Raw genomic sequence first — 25,954 nt, 5'->3', positions numbered from 1 at the left:
AATAAATCAAGACTGGATTCGAATTGTGAGCCCAGCTGACCGCAGTGTAGGCTAGAGGCAGTGGTCAGCAAGGGCCCACAGCCACGTGGCGTTGACTTGAGCTCCACAGAGTTAGTGGCACCTGATGAGCTCAGCCTGTGCGCAGCCAGCGGTGATGTGTCGTCCGGGCGGGCCGCACTGGAAGCAATGTCTGTGGCCTACTTGACTCTGCCATAAAAAAATCAAGACTCAATTTGAATTGGGGGACCTGCTGACCACAGTGTAGGCCGAAGGCTGTAGTTGGCACACACATGACTCCACCGTGCTGTCCCTGAATGCGCTGGGGGCCTATGTCACGAAGGCCAGCGATTGGCTGAGGATGCTGGTGGTCAAGGCGGAGGATTCGTGGCAGGGTGAGGTGCGCCGCCCGGACAGACGAGTTGGCCATACTGGAAGTGAACCACGCCCAGAGCCCCAGCCCATTTATTCATGCTCCTACGCAGGACTGACGTACGCCGGACCAGCCCACTCCGCTTAGGCTTACAGGGGGGGACGACAACGCTACATGACCGAGGTCTTCCCCACTGCCTGAGGTAACATGGTGGCGTCCACTGTCCGCAACACTACAAACACCATCAGTATTTGTCCACATTTACATGTCTGTGCTCTGCATACGGAAGTCTGACCAGCACATTACCGCCACACTTGGCATTGTGTACATTGTTGTTCATGGGTGACTTGCCTCCTTGACACATACTTGGTTCCCACCTCTCCCCAAATTCTGCAATTGTGTGGCTGAGGGGCCATGCCGTTTTGGGAAGGTCAGCTGTCTGCACTGCCTGGGTGGTAATCCGGGGGTGGGGCCTGGGGGTGATGGAGGTGGGTGATGTGGCCCTCTTGGGTCTCCGAGCTGCATGATCAGTAGCTCCATGACATGTGTTGGTCTTCAGATGTGACTCTGGGCTGGGCTCCCTTTCATACTGCAGGTTGTCGTCTCGCTTAACACCAGTAAAAGGCAGGAGTTAGATCCCTGCTTATAACGCGCCTTATCGCCTGTTTTTGGTTCACATCGCAGATCTGGCTGATTGTTGTGAATGTCGCGCAGTGGTGTTTTCCTGTGTTTTTGCACGGGAACACCTACTCTGCATATCATTAGCGTTAGCTATCGCTCTCATCCGAGGCAATGTTTTTTGTGGCAGCTATTGCTGGAAATCTGGGGATATGGGCAGTTTGCACCAGCTTGGGAATAGTGCGACAAACCCATTGCCACCTTTGCGACGCTAAAGTGCAGATACATCGGCGATAAGTACTTGAGAATATGCCCCCATGTTTTTGCAGCTTTATGTCTAGTGCCTTTAGCAAGAGGTTAGCCACACTGCCTTCCCTGTAAGGTGGGCGAACCGTGTTGGGGAAATCAGGGGGAGGCATCCAAGACTGATGCTGCCACCACCTGTACGACCCACCCTCCTTTAAGCTTAGCTACTTCTATGATATATAAATGAGATTCTTGCAGTAAGACAATGTCTGACTTCTGGGAACTTTGGTAAGAAACTACCATTTTCCATCATATGTCGGTTGTAAAATCATTGACGACGAAAGATCAGCCTCTCGTTGAGTGCATCTTTGGTGAATTTTAGGGGGTTCGTTTTCACACTGTCTGTCTACATTCTGAAATTCTTGTTTGCCACAAGTGATGTGGCCGGATATCTCCAGCTGCGCTGGGTGTAACCCATGGGCAATGGTATATAGTTGGGAGGTCTTGCTATGCATACAAAGAGAAAGGGAAACGTGTTCAGGCGATCTAGCACAAGTCTGCGGGGAACTGCCTCGGTGTTTATATGGGTGAACAACCAACTGATCACACTGTGGGTCGCTCCCACTCCTAAATAGTAAATAATGAAGTGGGCAACTTGATTGTAGACTCTGGGCTTTGAGGGGGATCATGATTTATATCTGTTTCTTAAGAAGTGGCCTTTCTGTGATTTGCCTCTGAGGAGAGGATTCCTGGAGGACACAGAGGCTGGTGTACTAGATATTTCAGCGATAGAGTCTAACGCGTGGGACCATGATGATTCCTCACTTAGGAGAGGGGATGTTACCACTTCCATTTAAGTTTTCTCCAGTGTTTCCAATCGGTCTTCGGGTTCTTTTGGGTCATAGTATTCCCATGTTTTGACGAGTATCATAACTAGCATACTTACAGGATCAGGTATGTCATACTTGATTTTTATTTTTTATTTTAGGTGCGCATCGTAGGAGAAGTCACCAGCAAAGTAGAATGTTCTCTGTTTATAGATATTGGGGCTGTGTTGCTCGACTTGTCTGAAGAGTCGTTTTGGCATGGTGTGGCATAATAAATACATCATTACTGGGCAAGATCGGTCAGTAGAGATTAGTCACTTAATTCTCAATCAATTAGCTCTCTGGAGCTCTATGGCTAAGCCAAAGTCACTAGTCATAAGTTTAGGCAGGAATGTGGTAGGTTGTCCCCCTCACAACTTCAGGCAAGCCATATAAGTGGTTGTTGTCCCTCCTACTTCTGTCCTCGGGGTTAGTGACCGTCTGTCATTACTTCCATATTTCAGACCCGAATAAGAAGCTTCTGAACCATTTTTTTTAGTTCTGGTAGTCATGTTTAGGAGGTGTTTAATTGTAGCATGAAGCCAGAAATTTCAGATTGTATAACTTTCGATTCACATACAGTTTCAGCAGTGGCTTGCTACACTGAATGTATTGAGGTTTTAATTTCCTTAAGTTCATGCATTAGAGTGTGTAAAATAATGGAGAAAATTATGTGATTTGAAGGCGTAGCTTGCGCATATTTTTATATTAAATATTAAAGTAAATTTATTTCATGTATTTACTCTAAATGTAGAGAAAGACAGAAAAAATACTACATATTTATTAAATTAATATTCAGTTAAAACTTAATCAATTGAAATATATTAAATTAAATTACAATTACTTTTCCATAATTCAAATTGAAAAATCAATTCCCACCTGAAGAAGAATTTTTTTTTAATGTGCATTAATAATTATTAAAATTGAATTAATTACAATTAAAGCGCTGAAGGACCAGAACCTTTTGGGCCTGGCGGCGCAGGGTACGCCTTAATCTCCTGGGCTCTCCTGCTCAGCTACACAGAGACACGGGACACTCTGTTAGGCGTTAGAAGATCAGATTTATTAGCTGCAGCTAGTACAGTTATCCCAGAAGTACACAACAGGTAACATATACAGTAACCAAATACACACCCAGAATATACAAGAAAAAGCCAATAAGAAACGTTGGAAAACAGGACAGAACCAATAGGAAAGGTTTGAAAACAAAGTGTCAGATGACTCGAAGAAACCTCTCCTCCAACTATGTTTGTCACCCCTCCCTCAAACTAATTCATTAACGGATTCGTAACTAACTTGCAGGTGGCGAGATACGTTTGTGTGTGTTGGAGGACAGTTGTGAAACGAGAGAATGCTAGCAGAGGACAGTGAAGGCCAGACGATAAGATAAAGTCAGAAAAGAATAGTGTGAACTAACAGATAGTTGAGACGGGGATTAGAAAAACCAGACAGGGATTAGTGTACTCGGCCAGTCCTAACACCAGTTTTGCAAATAGAGGCAGAAGGGTTATTCCAACACGAAGCTGCAGAAAAAGCAGAATAGACTTTGTTCGCCGTGCTGCCTGAGCGATGGCAACACAAAATGGCGGCGGAGCACAAAATGTCGGGTCGATACGATCATGATCAAAAATCGAAGTTCCTCAGACCCTCCTTTTGCCAGAACTCAGGCAAGATAGACTCATGTTAATCTGAGTCAATGTCGATAGCCATGAGGTCATCGAGCTGTTGCTGTAACATCATTCTTATGTTTTCTGTTCTTGGTGATTTGGGTTTAGGGATGCACATAGTAGCACAAAGGTCACAGATGGCGGGACCACAGTGCATACAAAGGCAACAAGAGAAAATAATGGTCAAAATGATTCCAAGGAATGTCAATGCTTTCCAACCCCATTTGGACAGTAGTCCCCAAAACCACCCTGAAAAGGACCAATCTCCTTCGTCCTGATGAATCGACTCAGAGATTATATGCAACTTGGAGATAGCTTGGTATACTGTCGGAGCGTCATTAGGTATGAAAATACAGCAACTTGACCCGATCAATTTGCACACTCCACCACGATCTGCAAGAACAAAATCTAAGGCAACTCGATTTTGTAAGGTCATAAGACGGTCCGCCTGTAGTTCTGCCGTGATATTACTTAAGGCTCCTACAGTGATGTCTATTGTGGTCTCTACGACACGGACCAGTTGCCTTATATTTCTGCTGTTGGCCATTGGACCCCAAAAAGGAAGAAATCCTTTGAGGAAATCTCCTCCCTCTTGTCCTGCTGTGTCTTTCGAATCAATAATCCCTCTGCCATATCTGTTCCGATGATAGTTTGCAGAAGCGGTGTATGTAGGGGGAAGAAGGAAAGCTATATAGCAGGTACCAGAAAAACCCGTTGGTAACCATGTGTAAGCTCTATTGTGGCAGATAAAATACGTGCCTTGAGATGGCACTAGAGGAGGCGAGTTCTGAGAGGAATAAACGTATGTGTGGGAACAGTTATTTCTTTGTATGGTGTCAGAAGAGCGATCATTTATCTGCAGACCGAAATTTCCCTGATGAGGAATCGTCCAAATTGATGGAGATTTTCTTTGTTTAACCTTATCACTAAGGCTAGTGACATAATGGGTGACGTTCCAGTTTGTATACGCTTTCCTTTCATCAACGGAAATCTTACTATTTTCCATGATTTTAGCCATAGCTACCATTCCCTTTATCAATGAGCTATGACTAAAATCTGGACCACCAATATATGAACTAACGGATCGTTTGAACTTGCTTTGGTAGGCATTGGAGAAAATCACAAAATAAGCCCAAGCAGAACCCTCATAAGAAAACGGGAGAACTAAATATGGCATTCCTTTCTCAGTGGTATGTGGCATAAGTCCACACACCCAACAATCAGTCATATTGACCACTAGCTGGTGTTGATGTAATAACTGGACAAAGGAATTGTTATAATATTCAGTTCTTATAATGAGTTCATGTTGAGGAAGGGTATGAAATAGATGTGGAGAGACAGTAGAAGAAGACGAAGAGGAAGAAGGAGAGACAACTTTTTGCGGCAGAGCATAAATAATCCAACCTATAGACGCCAAAACAATACACAATAATATAATAACACATAAGGTTATATTAAAACGACTGTACATTAATTTACAGGATTCTTTCTTCATTTTATCCTTTCTCTCTCTTTTGCCTAGTGTAGTCTCCATCTTTCTAATCGATGCTCACGGCAATCTTCCTCGATCACTCAATTATGATTATCTGCCGTCCTATGACACTGCAAGTCCTGCAGGCCTATTGCCACTACTCAGGTCACAATCAAGACTCCTACCGTGACCCTGCAACCGGGACAGAATACTACACAAGAGAGAAAAAATCTTAAGTGTTCTTTGGTCTAGGTCTCAAATTATAATGTTCTTTGTTTGGTACAGTCTGGTCTTGGAAGAATGTTCATGGATTTGTTGTATCTAAGCGACGATGTGGTGTTATCGCTTCCTGCAGAATGTCGTCGTCCTCTTTCTCAGACAATGTCCCATTCAGGCGTGCATCACTAAAAGGTACGAATCGTGGAACCTTCTCACTCTCAGAGTCACCAATGCCCCTGCGCACCCATTGATCGTAGGGTAAAGGCAAAGGCACTTTCTTAAAATGCACGCCGTGAATCCAATTTTTCTTTCCTTCAACTCTGACTGCTGTTCTCATGGTCAAAAGCACCAAACGAGGCTCCCTCCACCTGGGCTCCAAATTTCGCGTCCTTTGGAAATTCTTGGTGCAGACCCAATCACCTGGTCGGATGGAATGACCTGGGTCTGTGGAAGCCTCTGGTAAAGCACTCTGAACCTGTTGATGGAGAACACGCAATTTAGTCGTAAGATCATGCAGGTAGTCAATCAACATTGGATATGGCTAGTCTGAGTATTTCTTAGGGCGAGGGACTCCCCATATATTAGCCGGGCGTCCAAAAACCACTTCGTAAGGGCTAAGTCCCAAACGAGAGTGTACTGCAGTTCTGGTGGACAGCAGAGCCAATGGTAAAGCATCGGGCCAATTGAGTCCTGTACTAGCCTGAGCTTTTGCTAGTTTTAACTTTAATGTACCGTTGTAGCATTCTACTAAACCCGCTGACTGTGGATGATTTGCCGCATGGAACTTTTGCTTGATACCAAGACCCGCACAAACGTTTTGCATGACTTAGCCAACAAATTCGCTCCCATTGTCACTCCAGACAATATGCGGCGAACCAAACCTGGGGAAAAATTATTTTAGTAAAGCTTTAGCTGTGGATAAGGCTGTGTTGTCTTTTAAAGGGTATGCTTCTATCCATCTTGAAAAGGCGCATACTACCACCAGAACGTATTTAAGGTTGTTGCATCGCTCCATATGAATATAATCGATCTGCAACACCTCAAATGGATATGTTGGAGGAGCAAAGTGACCCGCTGGAGTTGGGGTTCCTTTTCCCGGATTGTACATTAAACAAACAATACAATGTTTCACTACATTGTCTGCACATTTTGGGAATCCTTCATTTTGCCACACTGGAGCCAGAAATTTGCATATACCTTTTGCACTTAAGTGGGCTGGACCATGCGCCATAGTAACCACTGGGAGTACATAGGCATCTGGTAACAGCCAACGTTGATGTTCAGATAATTCCACCCAACAACCCATTTCATCTAACATTCCCGTGCTTTCTTTCCACCTACTTAATTCCTTCTCTGTAGCCTCTTCCTGAATTGATTTTACACTTTCTACTGTATTCTCATACATTCCTCTCTCTCTGACCCAATTCGCAGGACCCGCCACATACATTCGACTTGTAACATCTCTCGCTGTCTTTTTCGCTACTTCATCTGCAAATGCATTTCCTCGGCCAACATCATCTGTAATCTTTTTGTGTGCACTACACTTCACAATCGCTATTTGGGTGGGTAAGGCAAGTGATTCAAGGAGATCAGTCACTAACTGACCATGTTGTATTTTAGGGCCATGTGAAGTGAGGAATCCCCTTTCCTTCCAAAGACGCCCAAAGTTGAACGCTACACCAAAGGCATATTGGCTGTAGGTGTACACGTTCACTCTTTTCCCTTTTGACAATATACATGCTCTCGTTAAAGCTATCAGTTCTGCTGCTTGAGCTGAATTGTGTCTGATACGTGCTGTTTCCACAACTGTATGTAAAGTAGTTACAGCATAGGCTGAAACTGTATCTCCATTAGGCATTTTAAAGCAAGAACCATCTACCCATAGAGTTCCATCCGGATTCTCTACCGGTGTGTCTTTCAAATCAATTCTTCCTTTTGTCTCTTACTCAGTTTGAAAGAAACAATCATGTTGCTCCTCAACACTTTTCTCATCTGGAAGGGGCAACAGAGTAGCTGGATTTAGGGTATTACATTGTTTGATGTGTACGTGACTAGATAAAAGCGTCAGCTCGTATCCAGTTAGACGAGCACTCGTAAGATGCTGCGTTTTCGTTCTGTTTAGTAAGGTATCCACTATCCACTGCATGAGGTACCATGACAATGAGAGTTTTATCCAACACCACTCCAGCAGATTGTCGAATAGAAATTGCTGCTGCTGCTGTCGCTTTGAGGCAACTGGGCAATGCTTTAGCTACTGGGTCTAACGTAGCTGAAAAATAGGCACATGGCCGCTGTTTGTCCCCAAATTGCTGTGTTAAAACTGATAACGCACAACCTTCTCTCTCATGAACATAGAGCGTAAAAGGCTTACTGTAATCAGGAGTACCCAATACAGGAGCAGAACACAGAGCAGTACGTAAGTCAGAAAATCTCCTTTGGCACTCATCAGTCCAAGGAAGGGGCTGAGGCGTATCTTTCAAAGTGAGTGCCAACAAAGGCTTGGCCAACAGAGAGAAGTTAGGGATCCACTGCCTACAATAAGAGGTGATACCCAGAAAGGCATGTACCTCCCTTTGTGTGGATGGCACAGACATTTGCGTAATCGCCTGAATTCGTTCTGGTGTTAATCGTCGTCCCTCCTTTGATAGGAGATGACCCAAGTAGGTAACCTCTCGACGGACATATTGTAGTTTGGAAGGTGAAACCTTATGATTCAGATTAAACAAATGGCGTAACAATGCAACAGTGACATTTTTGCAAATATCTTCTGAATTAGCAGCGATCAACAAGTCATCCATATATTGGATAAGGGCAGCACCAGACGGCAAATGAAAAGTATCAAGATGACATTTTAAAGCTTGACTGTAAATGGAGGGACTTTCACAATAGCCCTGAGGTGCGCGCTTAAACCGGAAGCTTCGGCCTCCAGAAAGAAGCCAAAAATGTCCCTACTCTCTTCTGCAATGGGAATACTAAAGAAGGCATTCTTTAGATCGATAACAGAGAACCAAGTCGCTGTGGAAGGTATCATTGTCAACAGAGCAGTGATATCTGGAACAACAGGAAATTGTGGTACAACAATTTTGTTTACCTCCCGAAGATCAATTACGAAATGATATACAGGTGGCTGAGAAAGATCAGTGCGTTTAAGAACAGGAAGAATAGGACTATTGCATGTGTTACCTCTCATTTCTTCAACCACACCCTTCTGAATCAAATCATGAATGATTTCCAAAAGCGCTTTTTCACCTTCAGTGGAAATTCTATACTGCTGGATGCGCGGTAATTCAACATTGGGCTTGAGAGTGACAACATAAGGTGGAATTTCGAGACAGCCCACATCATTCGGACCCGTGGCCCAAAGCGTTGCTGGAAGAGAAAGCAATTCAGGTGGAAACTGATCTTTGGACAAATACATTGGAGAAGTCAATTTCTGTCCTAAAGTAAGATGTACACCAGAAGGAGAACAATATATCGTAGCTTGCATTCTTTTCAATAGGTCCAAACCCAACAGATTCTCACCGCAACCATTCATCAAAAGAAGTGGAGCTTCCAAATCATAAGGGCCAATTGAAATAGGCAACGGGCAAGAAACCGGATTGCGAACGGGGGCGCCAGAAAATCCTACAGATACATTCGTTAAGCCAGACAAAGGTGCCCCAGGGAGTTTAGAATGAATGATAGAACTTCTCATCGCCCCAGTATGTAGAAGAAATGGCTCTCAAACACCCATTGTAGTGACGTTAACATAAGGACCACTCTGTTCTACTGGAACCGACACAACTCCCTTACTTTGTCCACGGCTGTCCTTGTTGGCATGAAGACTTTCATTTCCGTTTTCAATATAATGATCTTCATTGTAGTACTGAGCAGACTTAACATTTTGCTGATCAAAGTAGTTCATGGAATTGGGAGAAGGAAGGGCACGTTGTTCTTGAGTCAACACACCTCGACCTCTACCTCTGTTTGCTGACTGGAGGCCAGTACGACCTCGTGGAGCAGACAACGCTCCATTGCGCTGCAATAAAACCGGACAACTATTCTTAAAATTACCTTCCTCTCTACAATAGGCACATTGATTAGGTCCTAACAAAGGTCGCGGAATGTATGGCTCAGGTTTTTGATACAACCTCTGAAACTGCGAAGGCTGTTGAAATTGAGGCTGAGGAGGATAGGCTTGTTGCAAGAGAACCTTCGTTTTTAATTCTTTCGTCTTTTTCTCTTGCTTTTCTTTTTCTTCTTTATCTCTGTTTTCATAATATTGTGCAGTAGCCAATATTTGGGCAGAAGAAGAAACAGCCCATGAATTTTCATAATCTTTCAATTTGTGTGACAGCTCAGGAAGCAAATTAAATACGAATTTGTCCACAAATAATCGCTGTCCACCCTCTGTAGCCATATCTTGACCACTGTAATCGATAAATGTCTCCTCGAAACGAGTAAAGAAATCAGAGACACTCTCATCTTTCTTTTGTTTGCATGATGCTAGTTTATCCCAATTAACTCTCAATGCAGGCATCATCGTTTTCATTAATGTAATAATCCTACCAGGGAGTTCTGAAATCAAAGCATCAGGCTTTGCACCACCCACTTGGTCTCTATCTGTGGCAATTATAACATCCCAGTTAGCACCTAATTCCTGTGCGTGATTCTCCTTACGAATCTTAGCCCATATTGTCTGTGGAACTACATTTCCCATCAACATATCGATATCGGCTAAATTCATGATGCAAGCTTCAACTATTTGTGATAATTCTTTATAATAACCCGCAGGGTTTTTTTGAGGATCCGGTAGAGTCTGTTTAAGGGCCAAAACTTCAGATCTCTTGCAAGGGACATGTACCCATATACGCTGAAAATGAGCGGGAATAGCTGGATTAGCACCTGCTGCTGCAACCTCTTCCTTCCATACTGGAGGAACCTCTCTCATGGGATAATTTTTCAGTGTCAGTTTAACCGACGGATCAGAATCAAGGAAAGTCTGAGAGGATAATACATTTCTAAAGGAAATACGTGTCCTTACAGCATTTTCAACTTTAGGACCCACTACAAGTCCTTTACGAAAGTCAGCCTGAACATCTAACAGACCCTGAGGAACCGAATTTAAATTAACATCCTCCCAGTCTTTAATGAGAGTATCACACATTATATCAAAAATATATCTCTGTGTAGGTGCATTCCATTGTGAGAAGGTAGGCATAATATCGGGCACACTGTATTGGGGACGCTTTTTGATCCATCTATGTGCAAGAGATTCCAACCTCTCTCGTTCTTCCGAATCTGGGAACTGACTACGAGACTGTCTTCGAGCAAAAGCCGGAGACACATTTAAAGCTTCAAAGAAAGGAGATAGAATACTAGTGACAGTGTCCGTAAGTCGCTTACGCATGGACGGAGAATTGGACATGAGAATAGGAGACAAAGTATTAGGCGAACTGACAGGAGGAGAACCGATAATTGCAGGAGGTGCAGAAGGCAAAGGGATCGAAGATCAGGAGATGAGGGTAAAGAAGTCGAAGTTAATGGTAAAACTGGCAAAGGCGGTAATGCTGGAGGAGGCACATGCGGAAAAGCCGGAACAGGCGGAGGTACCGCTGGTGGCTGAACAGGCTGTAACAATTGGGGTGCATTGGCATTTTGTGCATAGGGCGGAGGCAATCTCAATAAGTGAGACATTAGGGGATCTTCTTCTAAATCTTTCTTTTTTTCGGAAGGGGAAACTGGCAACACCGGATAGCATTTCTCTATCGCGATACGATGCTGTCTCTCTGAAATCACAGTCGCATTATTAATTTCATCATCTTTAAATTGTTGGGCAGCCTGTATAATTGTCATACTCTGCGCTTTTCTATCTCATTTTGCTTGCTTAATTTCTTTCTGGTTGGCTTCCTTACGCCAAAGGCGGAAAGAGTCAAACATTGCCGGCCGGGCTTTTCTTTTGAATAGAACTGCTTCTAAATTAACTAGCACATCAGGCTCAAAGCTACCATTTTCTGGCCATTTTAGAACACCATCTTTCTTTGTGTATCGGGTCCATGCCTCGTTAAAGGCAATGGGGCCGATACCATGTTTCGAATAGTGCTCATATGTGGGAGTTCCAACCGAAGGAATCGGACAAGAGTCCTCAAGCCGGGAATCCCTTTTACAACCAAAGCAACAAAATTTTCCAAACTTAGTCAGACCAGGCATCTCGTGATATCACCGGACTGTTCACAAACTTCAAGGGGGTAAAACTCAGTTAACGCAGCACAAATGCACTTACCCCTCGGCTTCGGCTATTGCAATAGTCGAATCTAAGGACCAAGAGGTACTAAGGAACAAAGGACAAAAATTGTGGGCACGACCCACGAAATACTTAACTAAGGACGTCTTCTTACCCCAACAGAGGCCCGTCTATCATCTCGCCTTACCATACATCACCAAAGGAAGGGCCAAGGTAGGGCGGCAGTCAGGGCAGCGGTCGACAGTAGCCGTCAGGAAGGAGTAACCGCGCTGCAAAGGACCTTCGGACCACTTTCGACATACAGGGGTCGCTTGACGTGGCTCTCGAATCCTCCGGAATTTTCTTGCGGGGTTCCTCACGACCTTCAGGCAGAACTGGTACCACTGAAACCGGCCTACGTTGGGCGCCAGTTGAAGAACCAGAACCTTTTGGGCCTGGCGTGTTAAGCTCCTCTTTGACTGCTCCAGTGCTGAAGCTATTGAATTATTGAGCCTGTTGCTTCGACGCTTTCAGATGTGCTTAGTCAATGGCATAGAGCAGATCAACGGCAAAGGCTGTGTTGTCAGTCCAAGTGTTGTGGATTGTAGCAAAGGAGGCTGGTCAAGGAGGAGTAAATGAATTCCTGGAAGTTACCATTATGAGGTGATGAGCTCCACAATAGGAAGTCTGGGGGGCTACAGTCTAAATGAGTTGTCCACTGTTTCGAAGGGATGTGGCCCGAGGCAGGGTGGGGTATGGCACGGACGAGACATGGTCAGCAGAGGTGAAACACCTGTCAGAGGGCGGAGCTAAGGCAGGAAGTTACAAGGTGTCACTCGAGTTATATTGTTTCCCTGTTCAATTGCATCTGAACTTTGGAGGATGACTTTTGGCGAAATGCATCCACAGAAATGAAGACATATATTGGTGGGATTGTTAATTAGGGTGAGAAGAGTTTTATAGGGATTAATGGGTAAAAGGTTGGTACTGCATACACTTAAATTATTCTCATGTTCTTGTGTGACAAGGTCTGATTAGTAAATTCAACGTAAGTTTTATATGGAGAAATCAGAACAGAAGCGTTCAGCGGAATATCGTGTGCAGATCATGTTTGCTGTATTTTGCATAAGTCAGTAAAAGTCTAACATATTACTATTTTTTGTTTTATATTGAGCTTCATCTTGCTTTTCTGCCAAACCTAGATGCTGTACATAACATAACCAGCATTACTATTGCAATATTTTCTTGTCACTCCTTAAACCACGTGTCCAAAGGCTGAGTGGTTTATAAATGTCGCCAGTACTCCGAGGTGGCAATACAGCAAATCTATATATGTCAGTAATGGAACATATTACAAGTCACCTGTTATGCATTCTTTAGTTTTTATGTTTTCTATGGGGTAATTAGCTGGCAAAAACCTGTTCTCTTAATGGGCACCGATTGGAATTAGAATGTTTAGGGTTTGTTTCCCTTTCATTAATAATAACTCATAAAATAATGGGCAACGGCGAAGGGTTTTGGATTTATGTGATTCTGTGGCTGCAGCGTTTACTGCGTAATTTATCACATTTAACACATAATTTGCGGATTTCAACAGAACCTATTGTGTCTACCTCAAATGGATAAAAATAATATTTTCAGAGAATGTGCTACATAATTTGCCTTTTATTTCCTTAGTTTTGATAGCCATGACACATATTTTTGTTCTCCCTTGAGCCTAATTCTAGTAGCCCAGACAATGGTAAAGGTCTGATGCAGAGTGCTTTTTGGGGCTGTGATTATGATGATGAAACCCATATTTCAATGAACACTATTAAATATTTCCCAAACTTCATGGTAAATATTGGCTTTATACCACTGAATTTTGCACAATTATTGCACACACACACTCACACATACATGACACCTTTCTTTCACAGCTGCATCACAGGAGGATTCATGGTAAAGTATACCCCTGACAGCAAAGAGAAAAGACAGTTTCTATTTAAGGGCAATTTTATTTCAATAAATACAAACTCCAATATATTAAATAAGTTAAATACTATGTGTAGGTCCCTAAAACTCAAAATCTTCTATCAGGGATCCTTGAAGCTCCTCTCGGTTGGGTGGCCGGCACCATCCAGTGAAGCCAATAGTTCTGGTTGCAACAATATGGGATGTCTGGATCTGACAGTATTCTGTCACACGAACCTGGTGAGAGGTCTGACAGGACCAGACATCCTAAGAGTAACAAAATAAATAGAATTTTTCAACAACATCGGTATCAGCTATAAATTAAAATTCCTTTAGGGCAGAGGGTAAAAAAAATACATTTATGGTATAATGCGAGTATTTACCAGTGGATGCATTGTTATGTTATATTTTGCAGCTTAAATAGCTAAAACATGACGGACATCAAAGTATGATTGTGCGTCTATCATTTAAATAGATATGGAAATGCACAGTTTTATAACTTCATTTACACGTAAAACACAAAATACATTTGGATAAATACAGATAGAATGTCCCAAAAATAAATACGGATAAATACAGATGGAAATGGTCAAAAAATAAATACCATAAAACCGGGAACCTTAAATATAATGTACAAGCAAAGAACACAAATAGAATGCAACAGTATATATACATTAGATCTGTGCCCCTGCATCCTGAGGGGCGTGGAATCGAGGATCTGTCACTGTACACATCACCAAGCGCTGACTTTCAGGTCCATGCCCTGTTGGAGTGTGAAGGGTAGAAAATATCTGCAAATCAATCAAACTGAAGCATCCTGACAAAAAAGTATTGTGAGCTGTCTGTAAGAATGTCCGACTCCACTGCCGTCTGTAAGTCTATTCTGGCAATGTCTTCCCTTCAGCTCAGGCTCGACACGGATATCCGGCCTCAGATTGTGATACTTCTATTTCCGGTTAATAAAGTGCAAATGGCAGCTGGCTCAGGTCTTGTGCAGATGCTGCTGTGGTCAGTAGAACAATACTTGTCGTGGCAAATGGTAGCCTCACACCTGCAAGTTCTTCACCCTCTCGAATGTCTGCATGATGTGGCTGGTGGGGACGCAGCCCTCCCTCACGATGCTCAGGATCCCTGGAAAGGAAGAAGCACAACAGCATGAGATTGAGAGGGCTTAGAGGGTTCTGAGGTCTGTGAGCAGCAGAGGGAAGGGAAGAGACAAGCATAATGAGCACAGTAGGGATTGGCTCCTCAGCATCCAATGGGTGATGGAGTCCAGGAGGGAACCGCCCTCTCACATGACATATACTGACTGGAGAAAGCGTGGGGTCTGCGCCCTCAAGGAGACATTGAATGACTGGGGCAGGGTGGGATATCATGGAAGCAACAAACTGCTAAAATACAGACTCGAAATCTTTCACTGCCAAAATATCTACCACAAACAACAATCCCCCTGCAAAAATGTCGACCCACAGTAAACTCACTATCAAGCACTTGGCCAATAAATTCAGACAGGAGATGGAATAGTAACTCTGTATTTTAATAATTATGGAGTGAGTCTCACTGGAATTAGGAACTTTTATCTGGTCTAATGCTCTTTAAATAGACATTTGTGTATATTTGTGTATGGTCAATATTTTGTAAATTTGCATGTAAGAATCTGTGATTCTGAGGTCTCTATTTTCAGATGGGACTAGAGTAAGGACCTTCAGGCATTGGGTAACTTGGGCGGGTGGAATTGTCCCTGAGAAAGAACAATGGCTTTGGGGAAAAAATAAAAGATCCCGCCTTGGGGAATATTCTCTTACTGAAGGAGGTTCTGGGTCCATGTGCTAACTAAGTCTGAGTGAATTTGTAAGCACTATTACTAAATTTGATGAATTTGCAGTATGCAATTTGCATCATTTCTCCTTTATTAGAGATGGTTTTGAGCATAAAATGCCTCCGTAAGAGACATTTTTTGCTGATTAAGTCTTCTGCCAGTATCTATCATGACTTTTTAATGTGCGGTATATGCTACCATGAAAATTTCATGCAAGATAAAGGCGAACTGAATTTCACACCGGTCACGTAATTTTAGCAAATTTTGTGAAACAAATTATGCAAGATGGTACACCAATAGTGCAGACTAATGATAAAGAGAAATGCTTGTAAAGTTGAAAGTAGGGGTCAGGATTTGGCAGAGGTAAGAAACCTCCGGTGGCATCCCTGCAAACTGAACACGCGCTTGGAGTTTTCCTCAGGGGCTCAATAAAGTGCATCTCTTTGTTACGCATTCATCTTAGCCCCTTTAATGCTTCAGCTGTCCATTCATTCTGGGCTTTGTAAGTCTGTATGCCTTGGACACCAGGAATCCACTGGATCCGGACTGTTTTTTCCCAAATCTCATGGCAGGTGGGAAGGGATGGGGGGTGCAGAGCCCCCTGTTCATATCCAAGGATGCAACTGATCTAGTTTGGGAATCGCAGGGGACAGAGATGAAACAGAAACAAGCATTGGTTAAGACCCACCTTCGTCTATTCTCAGACAGTTCACCACCGTTGAGCCCACCATCTCGTAGGAGTCCCCATCACACAGCACCCCCTCCAGCTTGTGCCATAGACGCCTGAAACACAGAGCAGAAATACAAAATCACTCATTTAAAGAAATAATCGACAAAGGCTCAGGTGCTAGGGATTAAGGGAAAGTCGGAGGAAGGCAAACATCTACCTGACCTCAATCTCAACTAGTCAAACACACCTGTGTTTAATGCACCCACATATAGGCTTATGCCAACCATCTCAAATACCCTAAAACATATGCGTGAGATATCATCAACACCCTTTTCCCTTCTTTCACCTTTCAGTAGCACCAGTCTAGTCATATGGTTAAAAAAGCCTAAACTCATTCAAAATAGCTCACCGCCCATCGATACTCCAACACTCTTCCATTCACCTTTCAAAATCTTCAGCTCACGGCCTTCCACAATCCTTGCCCCTGCCCTCAGCTCCTAGCAGCCATCTAGTAACTCTCAAACCCCAGGCACCATCTCTTATGCAGAAGGCCCAATCACAACCTTTTCCTGATTTCAGCCCCTGTTCTGAATGAGTACTCACGAGATGACCATGTCATGGTGGGTGCTGTCACACTCCCCACTGGGATTGGCAGAAGTGATGGCCAGAGGGCCGGTCATGTCGGTGAGGTGGGCAGAGATAGTGTGGTCCGGCACTCGGATCATGATGGAGTCTTTGGTGCCCACAATGTCATAAGCTGGTCCAACTCCTACAGAAGGAGAACATAAAAAAATGAATCAGCAACAAGTCAGGTGTGAGTGATTGAGCATTTGATTTTGACTGTATTTATTTTCTCAGCATCATGAACAGAGTTGCTGTACAGTGGTGCCTTCATTTGGTTGTGCTTAATCTGAGCAGATGTTTGAATGGTCTAGCCTCAGAACATAAAGAGTTGATGAAGGTCCTTGAAGACGCGATTGCTCTAGTTGTGCAGTGGGCACACATTGTCCATTTAGTGTGAAAGAAGCTCTTCTAAAGCATTTCAAACAGCCACGGTCCGTGCATGAAACAGTGGTGGGGCCACGTTGGGGGGGTTTCGAGGGACGATGCAGAGGGGAAATTAAATAAAAAAATAATTTTCCCTCTGCATTGTCCCTCGATATCCCCCCCCAACGCGGCCCCACCGCCCCACCGCTGTTACCTGCACGGACTGCGGCTGATTAAAAAACTGTGAAAGGCATGCACACATTTGTTTGTTATATCTTGAGAGGCCATATATATGTAATATGTACATGCAATGGGTACATGAGATGGGGGGGTCTGTGTGCTTTAGGGGTGAATGTGCATGTAATACCTGCATGAGATTGAGGTCGCTACACATTAAAGGGGGGACTGCACCCTAATATGTATATGCAATAGCTCCATGTGATAGGGACCTCTACAGAGAATGGGGGTCACTGGACCCTGATATGCACATGCAATAGCTATATGAGATGGGGATCTGTAAACATCAGGAGGGTGAATGTACATGCAATGCCTGCATGAGATGGGGTTCTGTAGACATCAGGGGGTCCATGTGCATGTGATACCTCCATGAGATGGGGGTCTGTAGATATCAAGGGGTGAACGTGCAGGTAATATCTGCATGAACTGGGGTATGCATATATTACGGGGGGCTAAATGAACTCTGATATGTACATACAATAGGACCTGAGATGGGGGGTCTGCAGACATTAAGGGGTGAATAGACCCTGATCTGTACATACATTAGCTACATGAGATGGTGGTCTATAGACATTGGCGGGGTGAAGTAATTCCTGCAAGAGATGGGGGTCGGTACACATGGGGGGGTGAATAAAGCATGATCTAGACAAGCAGCATATACATGAAGTGAGCACACCCCTGAATTTCCGCAGGCACAATTTCTGGCATTTGTAGCCCTCACCCCTCTAGCCTCCCCAGCCCACCTTTCTTTGACAAAGAAACAGCCCATGCAGAAGAGGTCACACGTACCCATCCTCTTCAGCCACTCCCCCTTCTGGACAATGCAGCTGATACCCCCAGGGTAGACGCTCCCCATGAAGTCCCACAACAGGGGGCTGAACGGGGGTCTCACGGCCCGCAGCTGGTCCAGGTGGGAGATGCAGATACAGATGGGCTTCTCCAGGGGTCGGTCCTGCAGCGGATGGAAGAGAGGGAAGTAATGAATGGTTTAGAGAGAGATGGGGGAGGGCAGGGCCTTCAGACATTATGTGCAGGATCACGTGATACCTAAGTGACCTTAGACCCAATCACACCACCTCTGTAAATAAACTATGTCTCTATGTCTCTAGTGCTAGCCAACAGATTGTACAAGTTAAAAGCATGTATGGCCTTCTAATGACACTTACACCGTGACTCCTGATGTATGATGATTTATGTTGAACACGAGTTGTCTTTTGGCATTGTGACTGTTCTAAATATGTATCATTAATCTCAGATATTGATGCAAATTCCTGAGGTCTGGAAATCTGTTGATTTCCATACCCGTCACATTACCCACTGGACTGTCAATGTTATTGTTCCTTTTTACTGCATGTTTAAATAAATACAATCCTTTCCATTTGTAAGTACCACACAGCTCTAATTGTAGTTCTGTGTTTATACACTTATGTTGTTTGGTAGGGACCTATGTCTCGCAATACACTATTACCCTCGGTCCCTCTTGACACACAGGGTTCCCTTATTCTTTGTTACTCTCTTTCTAATGTCCTATAGCAGACAGACACTGGCCACAGAGTTCAATGCAATGGAATCTGCACAGTCTGAGAATGCAGACTCACTGTGTAATCTGGGGCATTAGTCTCTTTCTTGTGCATGTGATAGCATCTCGCTGGGATCTTCTGCCCCTAAAGCAGGGTTCTCTCCTGCGACTATGTGTGGACTGGAGCCCACACTTCCCTTATCACCCCCATTTTGCACTCCCCCCCAAAGTATGACAAGCTACCCTTTAACCTGGCTGCTTTCCTTTTTTTTTAAGTTTTGGAGTTGGAACTTTCGAGGCAGATATTACCATGAAAACCCTCACCTGCAGAATGGTTTTACCCTGTCATTTCCCTGCCAATATATCCAACTATACATACTCCAGGCTGGTATCACTATGGTAATCACACCTCTGCAGAATAGTTTTACCCTGTAATTTCCATGTCAATATATCCAACTGTACATACTCCAGGCTGGTATCACCACGGTAATCACACAGAATGGTTTTACCCTGACGTTTCCATGACAATGTCCCCACCCACAGGGTGACTTCTAACTGTTCTAGTAAAAGGCATCCCTTATTCTTGAATGACAGAGCATCTGTCTCGGCCTCGGGTAAATTCCGCCGGAAGTTTACTCCTCGGTGCTCACCTTGATGGTGTAAATCTTCTGGATGGCCTCGGGGTGTTTGCAGGAGGCTGCCAGAGCGTAGACAGTGTCTGTGGGGACCCCGCACACCCCACCCTGGTCCAGCAGGGCAGCGATGGTCCTTAGACTGCTGGTGCGATAGGAATCGGGGCACATGCAGGAGTCCGACGCCTCAACTTTTTCCTCTGACTTCGTTTCCTAAAAGTGCAAAGAGCAGACAAGGGGTGAGACAGCGCCACCTACAGCTGTCCTTGAGCAGCACATGCACATCCCAAAGTTAGAGAACTAAGATGGACTGGTTATTTGAGAGACACATTTATCGAACTGAGTGTTAATTTAAGAATAGTTATCGTAACATATTGCATGTACTTATCACTGTACCTTGAAGAGAGGTGGTCCCATGGGAATTAGATCCTTGCTGAAAATGCAGTTTCCAAGAGATGCCGCCGCTCCGTAGATACAGACGACACTGAAGACGGACAATACTGTGACTGAAAAAACACACAAAGACGGGAAAATTAGACTTTAAGTTTAATATTATCAACAAAAAAAGAGGCGCGTGCTGATCACGTTGATGTTAAACCAAGACAGGGGTTCCTTCAGGAGGGATTTAAAAAAGGTAAATGCCACCCAAGACGATAAAATATAAACATAAAACATAGATTAATTTTTCACTCTACTTCGGTCTGTATGAAATTAAGTGTGGTAATGCATTTAAACTGGTACATGAACCCCTGTCTTGGTTTATACTTAATTGCCCTGGTTCCTAGGGTTATGGGGCTCACCCCAACTCTTCGTATTATAACAAGGAGATGTTAAGGCAGAAGTGGAGAGACAGATAAAAAACACTAAGAAATGTGGAGGTCTGGCAGAGAACCAGACACATGTCAGGGTTGTAACTGACTCCATTCGAGCCAGGCTTGTCAGGCACACTCCAGTCCTTTCTACAGACCACTTCCCTTTAGCCCCCAACACATTACAGGTGGACTCGGGATGGCACTTGATAGGAATTGCCTGTTTATCATGAATTAACCCTTTGGAGATCACTGACATGCATTAACACACAAGAGGAACCCACAGTGGAAGGTGTCCACTTACTCTTGAGCGCGAGGGGCAGGCATTCCAAGGTGAAGAGCAGGAAACAGACCATCACCGCCTCCATCAGCAGGGCGAGCAGCACCAGCACCACGTTGGCATAGGCGACTGTGGAACAAGCAGAACAGGATGGCGTCAGATGTCGGAAATTACATATTTCATAGGTCAGTGGGGGTCACAGTTGCTCAAGTCTTTAGATGAGGACACTATGATGCCCCAGAACTATGGACCTATGGTGCATATGGACCATCGAGTGACAGACACCGGCCCGAGCCCACTACAGCCGGAAGCAGCTGCTGTCTGTCAGGGCACCTGGGCCTCAAGTATTCAACAGAGGGATGACTGGACATCAGTATCCGGAGAGACTTACCCAAGGACATCAGGAAGACATTGATGACCAGGAAGGTGACGGCACCAACAGTGAATGCACCATAACTGGCGACGTGGATATTCAGCAGGGGACCTGGAGAGGGTAGAGAAGGAGGAGCAGAGGGTTAGTCATGGATGAAACAGAACATAGGAAGGAGCTTTTCCTTCAAAGGCAGGAGATGGCTAGGAGTAGAGACAAGGGATGAAGGAGGACCATATACTGTCCAACACCTCACTTATCTAACAGCCAATCATGGTGCTAGATATTGGCTTCTGATGATGTGTAAAACTGTATCTTCCACCTCATCCTAAACAGATGCGCCCTGATTTGGTGAAACACACTTCTCGAAACACCTAATCCCAGTTTAAGTTGTTTTCTCGCATGTGTCAGAAGACAAGGGATAATTTAATTCTGGTAAATATGCCCCCGGGTACATTTTGCACATTGTAAAGAATAAGATTAAGAGATCACAAGTTACCTGCAAGTCGTAGCCATGCCCATGTGGCCCATACAGCAGCATAACAGAATGGTAGGACCGACCCAAATCTTCGACCTCTCTGGACCACGATCCTGCAGACGTACAACTGGAAGAGAGCGCCAGGGATCAGCACCCAAGGGATGGAGAGGTGGGCTCTGGTAGGGTCATCGAGGGACCCCTGGATGGCAGAGAGTGAGGCCAAGCCATTGCAGATGAAGAAGAGGGCATCAGGGAGCTGGCATCTGGTAGTGCTGACCTCCTGGCCCTCCTTAGACCTGCTGGTGACGCGCTTCAGGCACAGCAGCAAGTCCTGGAGCATAGCTGATGACATCGCTTGGGGTCCAGTAGAGATCAACGACTTGTCAGCGATGGAGTTAATGAGGCTGGCAAAAGTGGCGTAGAGGGAGGTGGCTGTGTAAATGCTGCAGGCCACTCCGAAGAAGATATGGGATCCCTGGAGTGGAATCTGTTGGATGGTGGAGACAGTGAGGAGGAGGGAGCATGAATTCTGCAGCACCTCCAGGAGGTCTCTGTTGAGGGACATCATGCAGAGGATGCAAGCGGCGACCAGAAAGAACCAGCCCCCCACCATGCCCGCTCGGCTCTTGTCCACATTGTCCCCTGAGAGGAGCCCCATGAGGATGAACTCTTCCCAGGACATCAGCAACCAGAACAGGCTGTGGAGTCCAAGCTTGGTGGTGTGGTAGACGTCTTCTCTCAAGTAACTGTAGTAGCTGGCGCAGAGCTGGGACAGCGCAATGATGCTGACCCAGATGGCACCAATGTAGAAGGTCTTCATGTACCCAAAGCAATAAAAGGCAAAGATGAGCGAGGCCACCGCGTCAGCGATGTGTCCCAAGGCCATGGGCTCCGCGTACTTGGAGTTCTTCTTGGTCTCCTCCCCGATGCCACTGGAAGAGGTGCTGTTGGCCGAGCCCAGAAGCAAGACGCTGAACATGGGGTTCCCGAAGCCTGGAAGGACATTCCTCTGGGTCAGGCCCTTCAGGAGCAGGGCAGTGGCGCCATAGAACCCAAACAACACAATGAGCAGCTCCAGGGTCCCCGAGACCACCAGCGCCCACTGTCCGAAGAGCCCCACTGCCTCGAAGACCAGTGTGAGGGTGATGGCGCCAAACACGAAGGGCATGACGTAGTTAACAGTGGCCGAGCAGAAGGAGAGGATGAAGGCGACGGCGGTGTATGCCACCAGCCCTGGTACTGCGCTCTCGCTGACCGGAAGAGGGTAGTCGGCCATGATGGTCTGGCTGTTAGAAATGTTCAGGGCTTGTGTGCTGTTGTGGATGGTGGGATACGCTCCCAGGACGACACGTGTAGCCCCGTAGCTGCTCCAGAGGGCCGCGAATGCCACAAAGGCGGTGCTTCCAAGGTGATCGTACTTCCGGAAGCACAGGAAGCCAGCAATGAGTTGTGTCAGTCCTCCAATCAGGATGAGATGGACCCCTGCAAGAGATAACACAGGAATTGAGCAACACGTGCGTGTGTGTGTCTGTGTGTACGAGTGTGTACCCCCTCCCTCCAAGTGTTTTCTGCACGTTATCCCAGCGCCACCTGTAACCCTTTGTGTGATCTGTGGCTGCAACACTCACCTGCCAGGATGTTCTCCACACCTTCAGCGTTCACTTTGGTGTGGAAGGAAAAGAAGTTCTGTAGGGCCACCAGGAAGGCGCTGATGACGTTGGCGAGGAAGCCCATGACGGATGGTTCACTGTAGTACACAGAGGCGAAGCCTTCCATGGTGAGTGGCAGACCTGGGGGAGGGGAGAGAGGTCAATAGATAAGAAATTAGCCACAGGTGAGAGTGGGACAGGAGGTGAGATTGGGACAGGAGGTAAGAGGGGCAGGAGGTAAGAATGAGATGGAAGACGGGTAGCTGGGAAAGACTCAGATTAGATTGGTGCACGAGGTTAGATGGGGAACAGGAGGTGAGACAGGAGCCAGAGGCCTAATATCAAACAGAGGTGAGAGGGGAAGAGGATGTGAGAGTGGGACAGTGAGTGAGATGGAAGTCGTGAGAGTGGGACAGTGAGTGAGATGGAAGTCGTGAGAGTGGGACAGTGAGTGGGATGGAAGTCATGAGAGTGGGACAGTGGGTGAGATGAAAGACACGTGAGTGGGAAAGTAGGTGAGATGGAGGAGACATTTGTGAGTGGGACAGAGAGTGAGATGGAAGAGACATGCCAGAGTGGGACAGTGAGTGAGATGGAAGAGACGTGAGAGTGGGACAGTGGGTGAGATGGAAGACAAATGAGAGTGGGACAGTGGGTGAGATTGAAGGCATTTGAGAGAGGGACAGTGGGTGAGACGGAAGACATGCGAGAGTGGGACAGTGAGTGAGATGGAAGGCGTGAGAGTGGGACAGTAGGTGAGATGGAAGGCACATGACAGTGGGACAGTGAGTGAGATGGAAGGCAGGTGAGAAAGGGGCATTGGGTGAGATGGAAGACATGTGAGAGTGGGACAGTGAGTGTGATGGAAGACGTGAGAGTGGGACAGTGAGTGTGATGGAAGATGTGAGAGTGGGACAGTGAGTGTGAGGGAAGACAGGTGAGAGTGGGACAGTGGGTGTGATTGAAGGAGTGAGAGTGGGACAGTGAGTAAGATGAAGACGTGAGTGGGACAGAAGGTGAGATGGAAGACACATGAGAGTGGGACAGTGAGTGAGATGGGAGAGACATGAGTGAGACAGTGTGTGAGATCAAAGACTCTTGGAGGAGTGGGACAGTGGGCAAAATTCGAGCCAGAATTCAGATAGGAACCGGGTGTGGGGGGGGGGGGGTTGAGGGACAGGTAGTAAAATGAGAACAGACACTGAAATCGGTGCAGGGGATGAGATGGGGCTGGGCAGTGAAACTAAGACTAGGGCAGGAGATAAAATGGAGCTTAGAGGAGAGAACAGGAGCTGAAATTTGGTGAAAGTTTACGAGGTGAGACGAGTTAAAGTTAAATGTGAACCAAAGGTGAGATGCACAGAGAGACGGGCAGGTGGAGATCGGACAGGTGTAAGTAAAGTGAGAGCCAGGCAGCCTGTCGATCAGTGTAAAGCGCCACACTGTGCAGTGTGGAGAGACAAGGACAGGTTGCTCACGCTAAACGGTGTAGGCGTGGGCAGGTTGTTCACAAAAGGAAAGTATCACAGAGGGACGAAAGTTTGTACATACCGAGGGACGGGAGATCTGTTTTCCGTCACGGGCCGCGCCTCCGTTGTCTTTGAGGGACCCTTGGGTGAGGGTCGTCTAGCTTCCTGTATCCGAGGGACTCTCCTTGAGGATATGGTCTGGAAAGACGCCCTGTGACGACCGGTCCTATTTCTGAGGTGTACTCTGTGAGGGTAGGACTTGCCTCTTGGGGTGACCTATGAGGGCCGGTCCTGCCTCCGAGAAGGTGTCTTTGAGGGTTGATGGGTCTCTTCTGTTTTTGAGGGATGATCTCTGGAGGGCCGGTGTGCCTCTTCTGTCTCTTAAGAGTCCTGTGAGGGAAGGTCTCGTCTCTGAGGAGTCCGCTGTGAGAGTCGTTCTTGTTTGGGGGTGCTGTGAGGGTCGTTCTTGTTTGGGGGGTGCTGTGAGGGTCGTTCTTGTTTGGGGGTGCTCTGTGAGGTCCTGACCCTTCAGACAGCAGCTGCTCCTCTTCTGTCTGTTCCCTGCTCGGGCAGGTTTTATACACAGAAGGTGGGAGGGGCTGATGATGGTGGTGGGGGGGGGGGGGGGGGGGCGAGCCCTCGAAGGTGTGCGGAATTTCCCCCTCGTCGCTCTCCATCCTACTCCGTCACCTCAACCTGTCCCTCCTCCGAGCTCCTCCCACTCCAGGGGGCCGAGAATGACCCGTAACTTTTATTTATCTTGAAACAAAGTTTAAAATACAGAGATTTCTCTTCCTAGGACAAAGGTCACCGAAGACAGAGCGGAATATAATACAACTAGAGGAAACACATGACGGTGGAGCTCGAGAGATGAATTAATATTTAGTTTGAGAAATGTATATTTAGAAGTTATTTTTTGTAATAAAGATGATGGTGGTTATTAATATTATTATATCCAAGGCAGGTCTGGGCGACGACTCCGCAGGGGCGGCTCTAGGCTCATGGTGGCCCTGTGCAGGGAGCGCAGGTAGGGGGCCACGGAAGAGGGGGTCCGGGCGGGGCGGAGCTCAGGAAGGTGTTTTAATAAAACGTCCAGAAAAGGCGTTAGATGACCAGTAACATGGTAACAGAAAAACGACGTTTACTTTTTGAGTGCTCATCACTTGGATACTTTGTTTTAGAATCTGGGTCTCTGGAGGGACCCCTTTCAACAAGAAAAACACGTTGCGCGTCCATAAGAGAGTTCGGCCACAAAGTAGGATCCCTCCAATCACATAAATCATATTCAGAACACGGGTCTGTAACATGGTCTTGCTCTTTGGCTTCCTCTTCAATACCAGCATCATCCGTCTGTAAACTCTGAACCTCCTTCAGAATGCCAGATGAATGATGTTTCAGTTTCTCTGTCTGAGGGTCTTTTGTA

At 45.8% G+C, this 25,954-nt stretch overlaps 1 protein-coding gene across 1 annotated transcript; it reads right to left on the bottom strand.

The window, feature by feature from the left end:
- Positions 1 to 14,657: 14,657 nt before the first annotated feature.
- LOC146789095 (uncharacterized) lies at positions 14,658 to 23,189 on the bottom strand. Its single transcript, XM_085629995.1, has 10 exons — positions 23,042 to 23,189; positions 21,435 to 22,895; positions 20,957 to 21,049; positions 20,590 to 20,694; positions 19,873 to 19,982; positions 19,495 to 19,689; positions 18,115 to 18,277; positions 16,705 to 16,870; positions 16,120 to 16,214; positions 14,658 to 14,743 (listed from the first exon to the last, which is right to left on the bottom strand). The coding sequence occupies exons 1-10, from the start codon at positions 23,187 to 23,189 to the stop codon at positions 14,658 to 14,660; spliced, it is 2,622 nt and encodes an 873-aa protein (XP_085486121.1).
- Positions 23,190 to 25,954: the final 2,765 nt, after the last annotated feature.

This window comes from Triturus cristatus, chromosome 10 (genome assembly GCF_964204655.1).
Source record: "Triturus cristatus chromosome 10, aTriCri1.1, whole genome shotgun sequence".
In the NCBI taxonomy this organism is placed as follows: Eukaryota; Metazoa; Chordata; class Amphibia; order Caudata; family Salamandridae; genus Triturus; species Triturus cristatus.
This window is presented reverse-complemented; position numbering and strand designations above follow the sequence as displayed.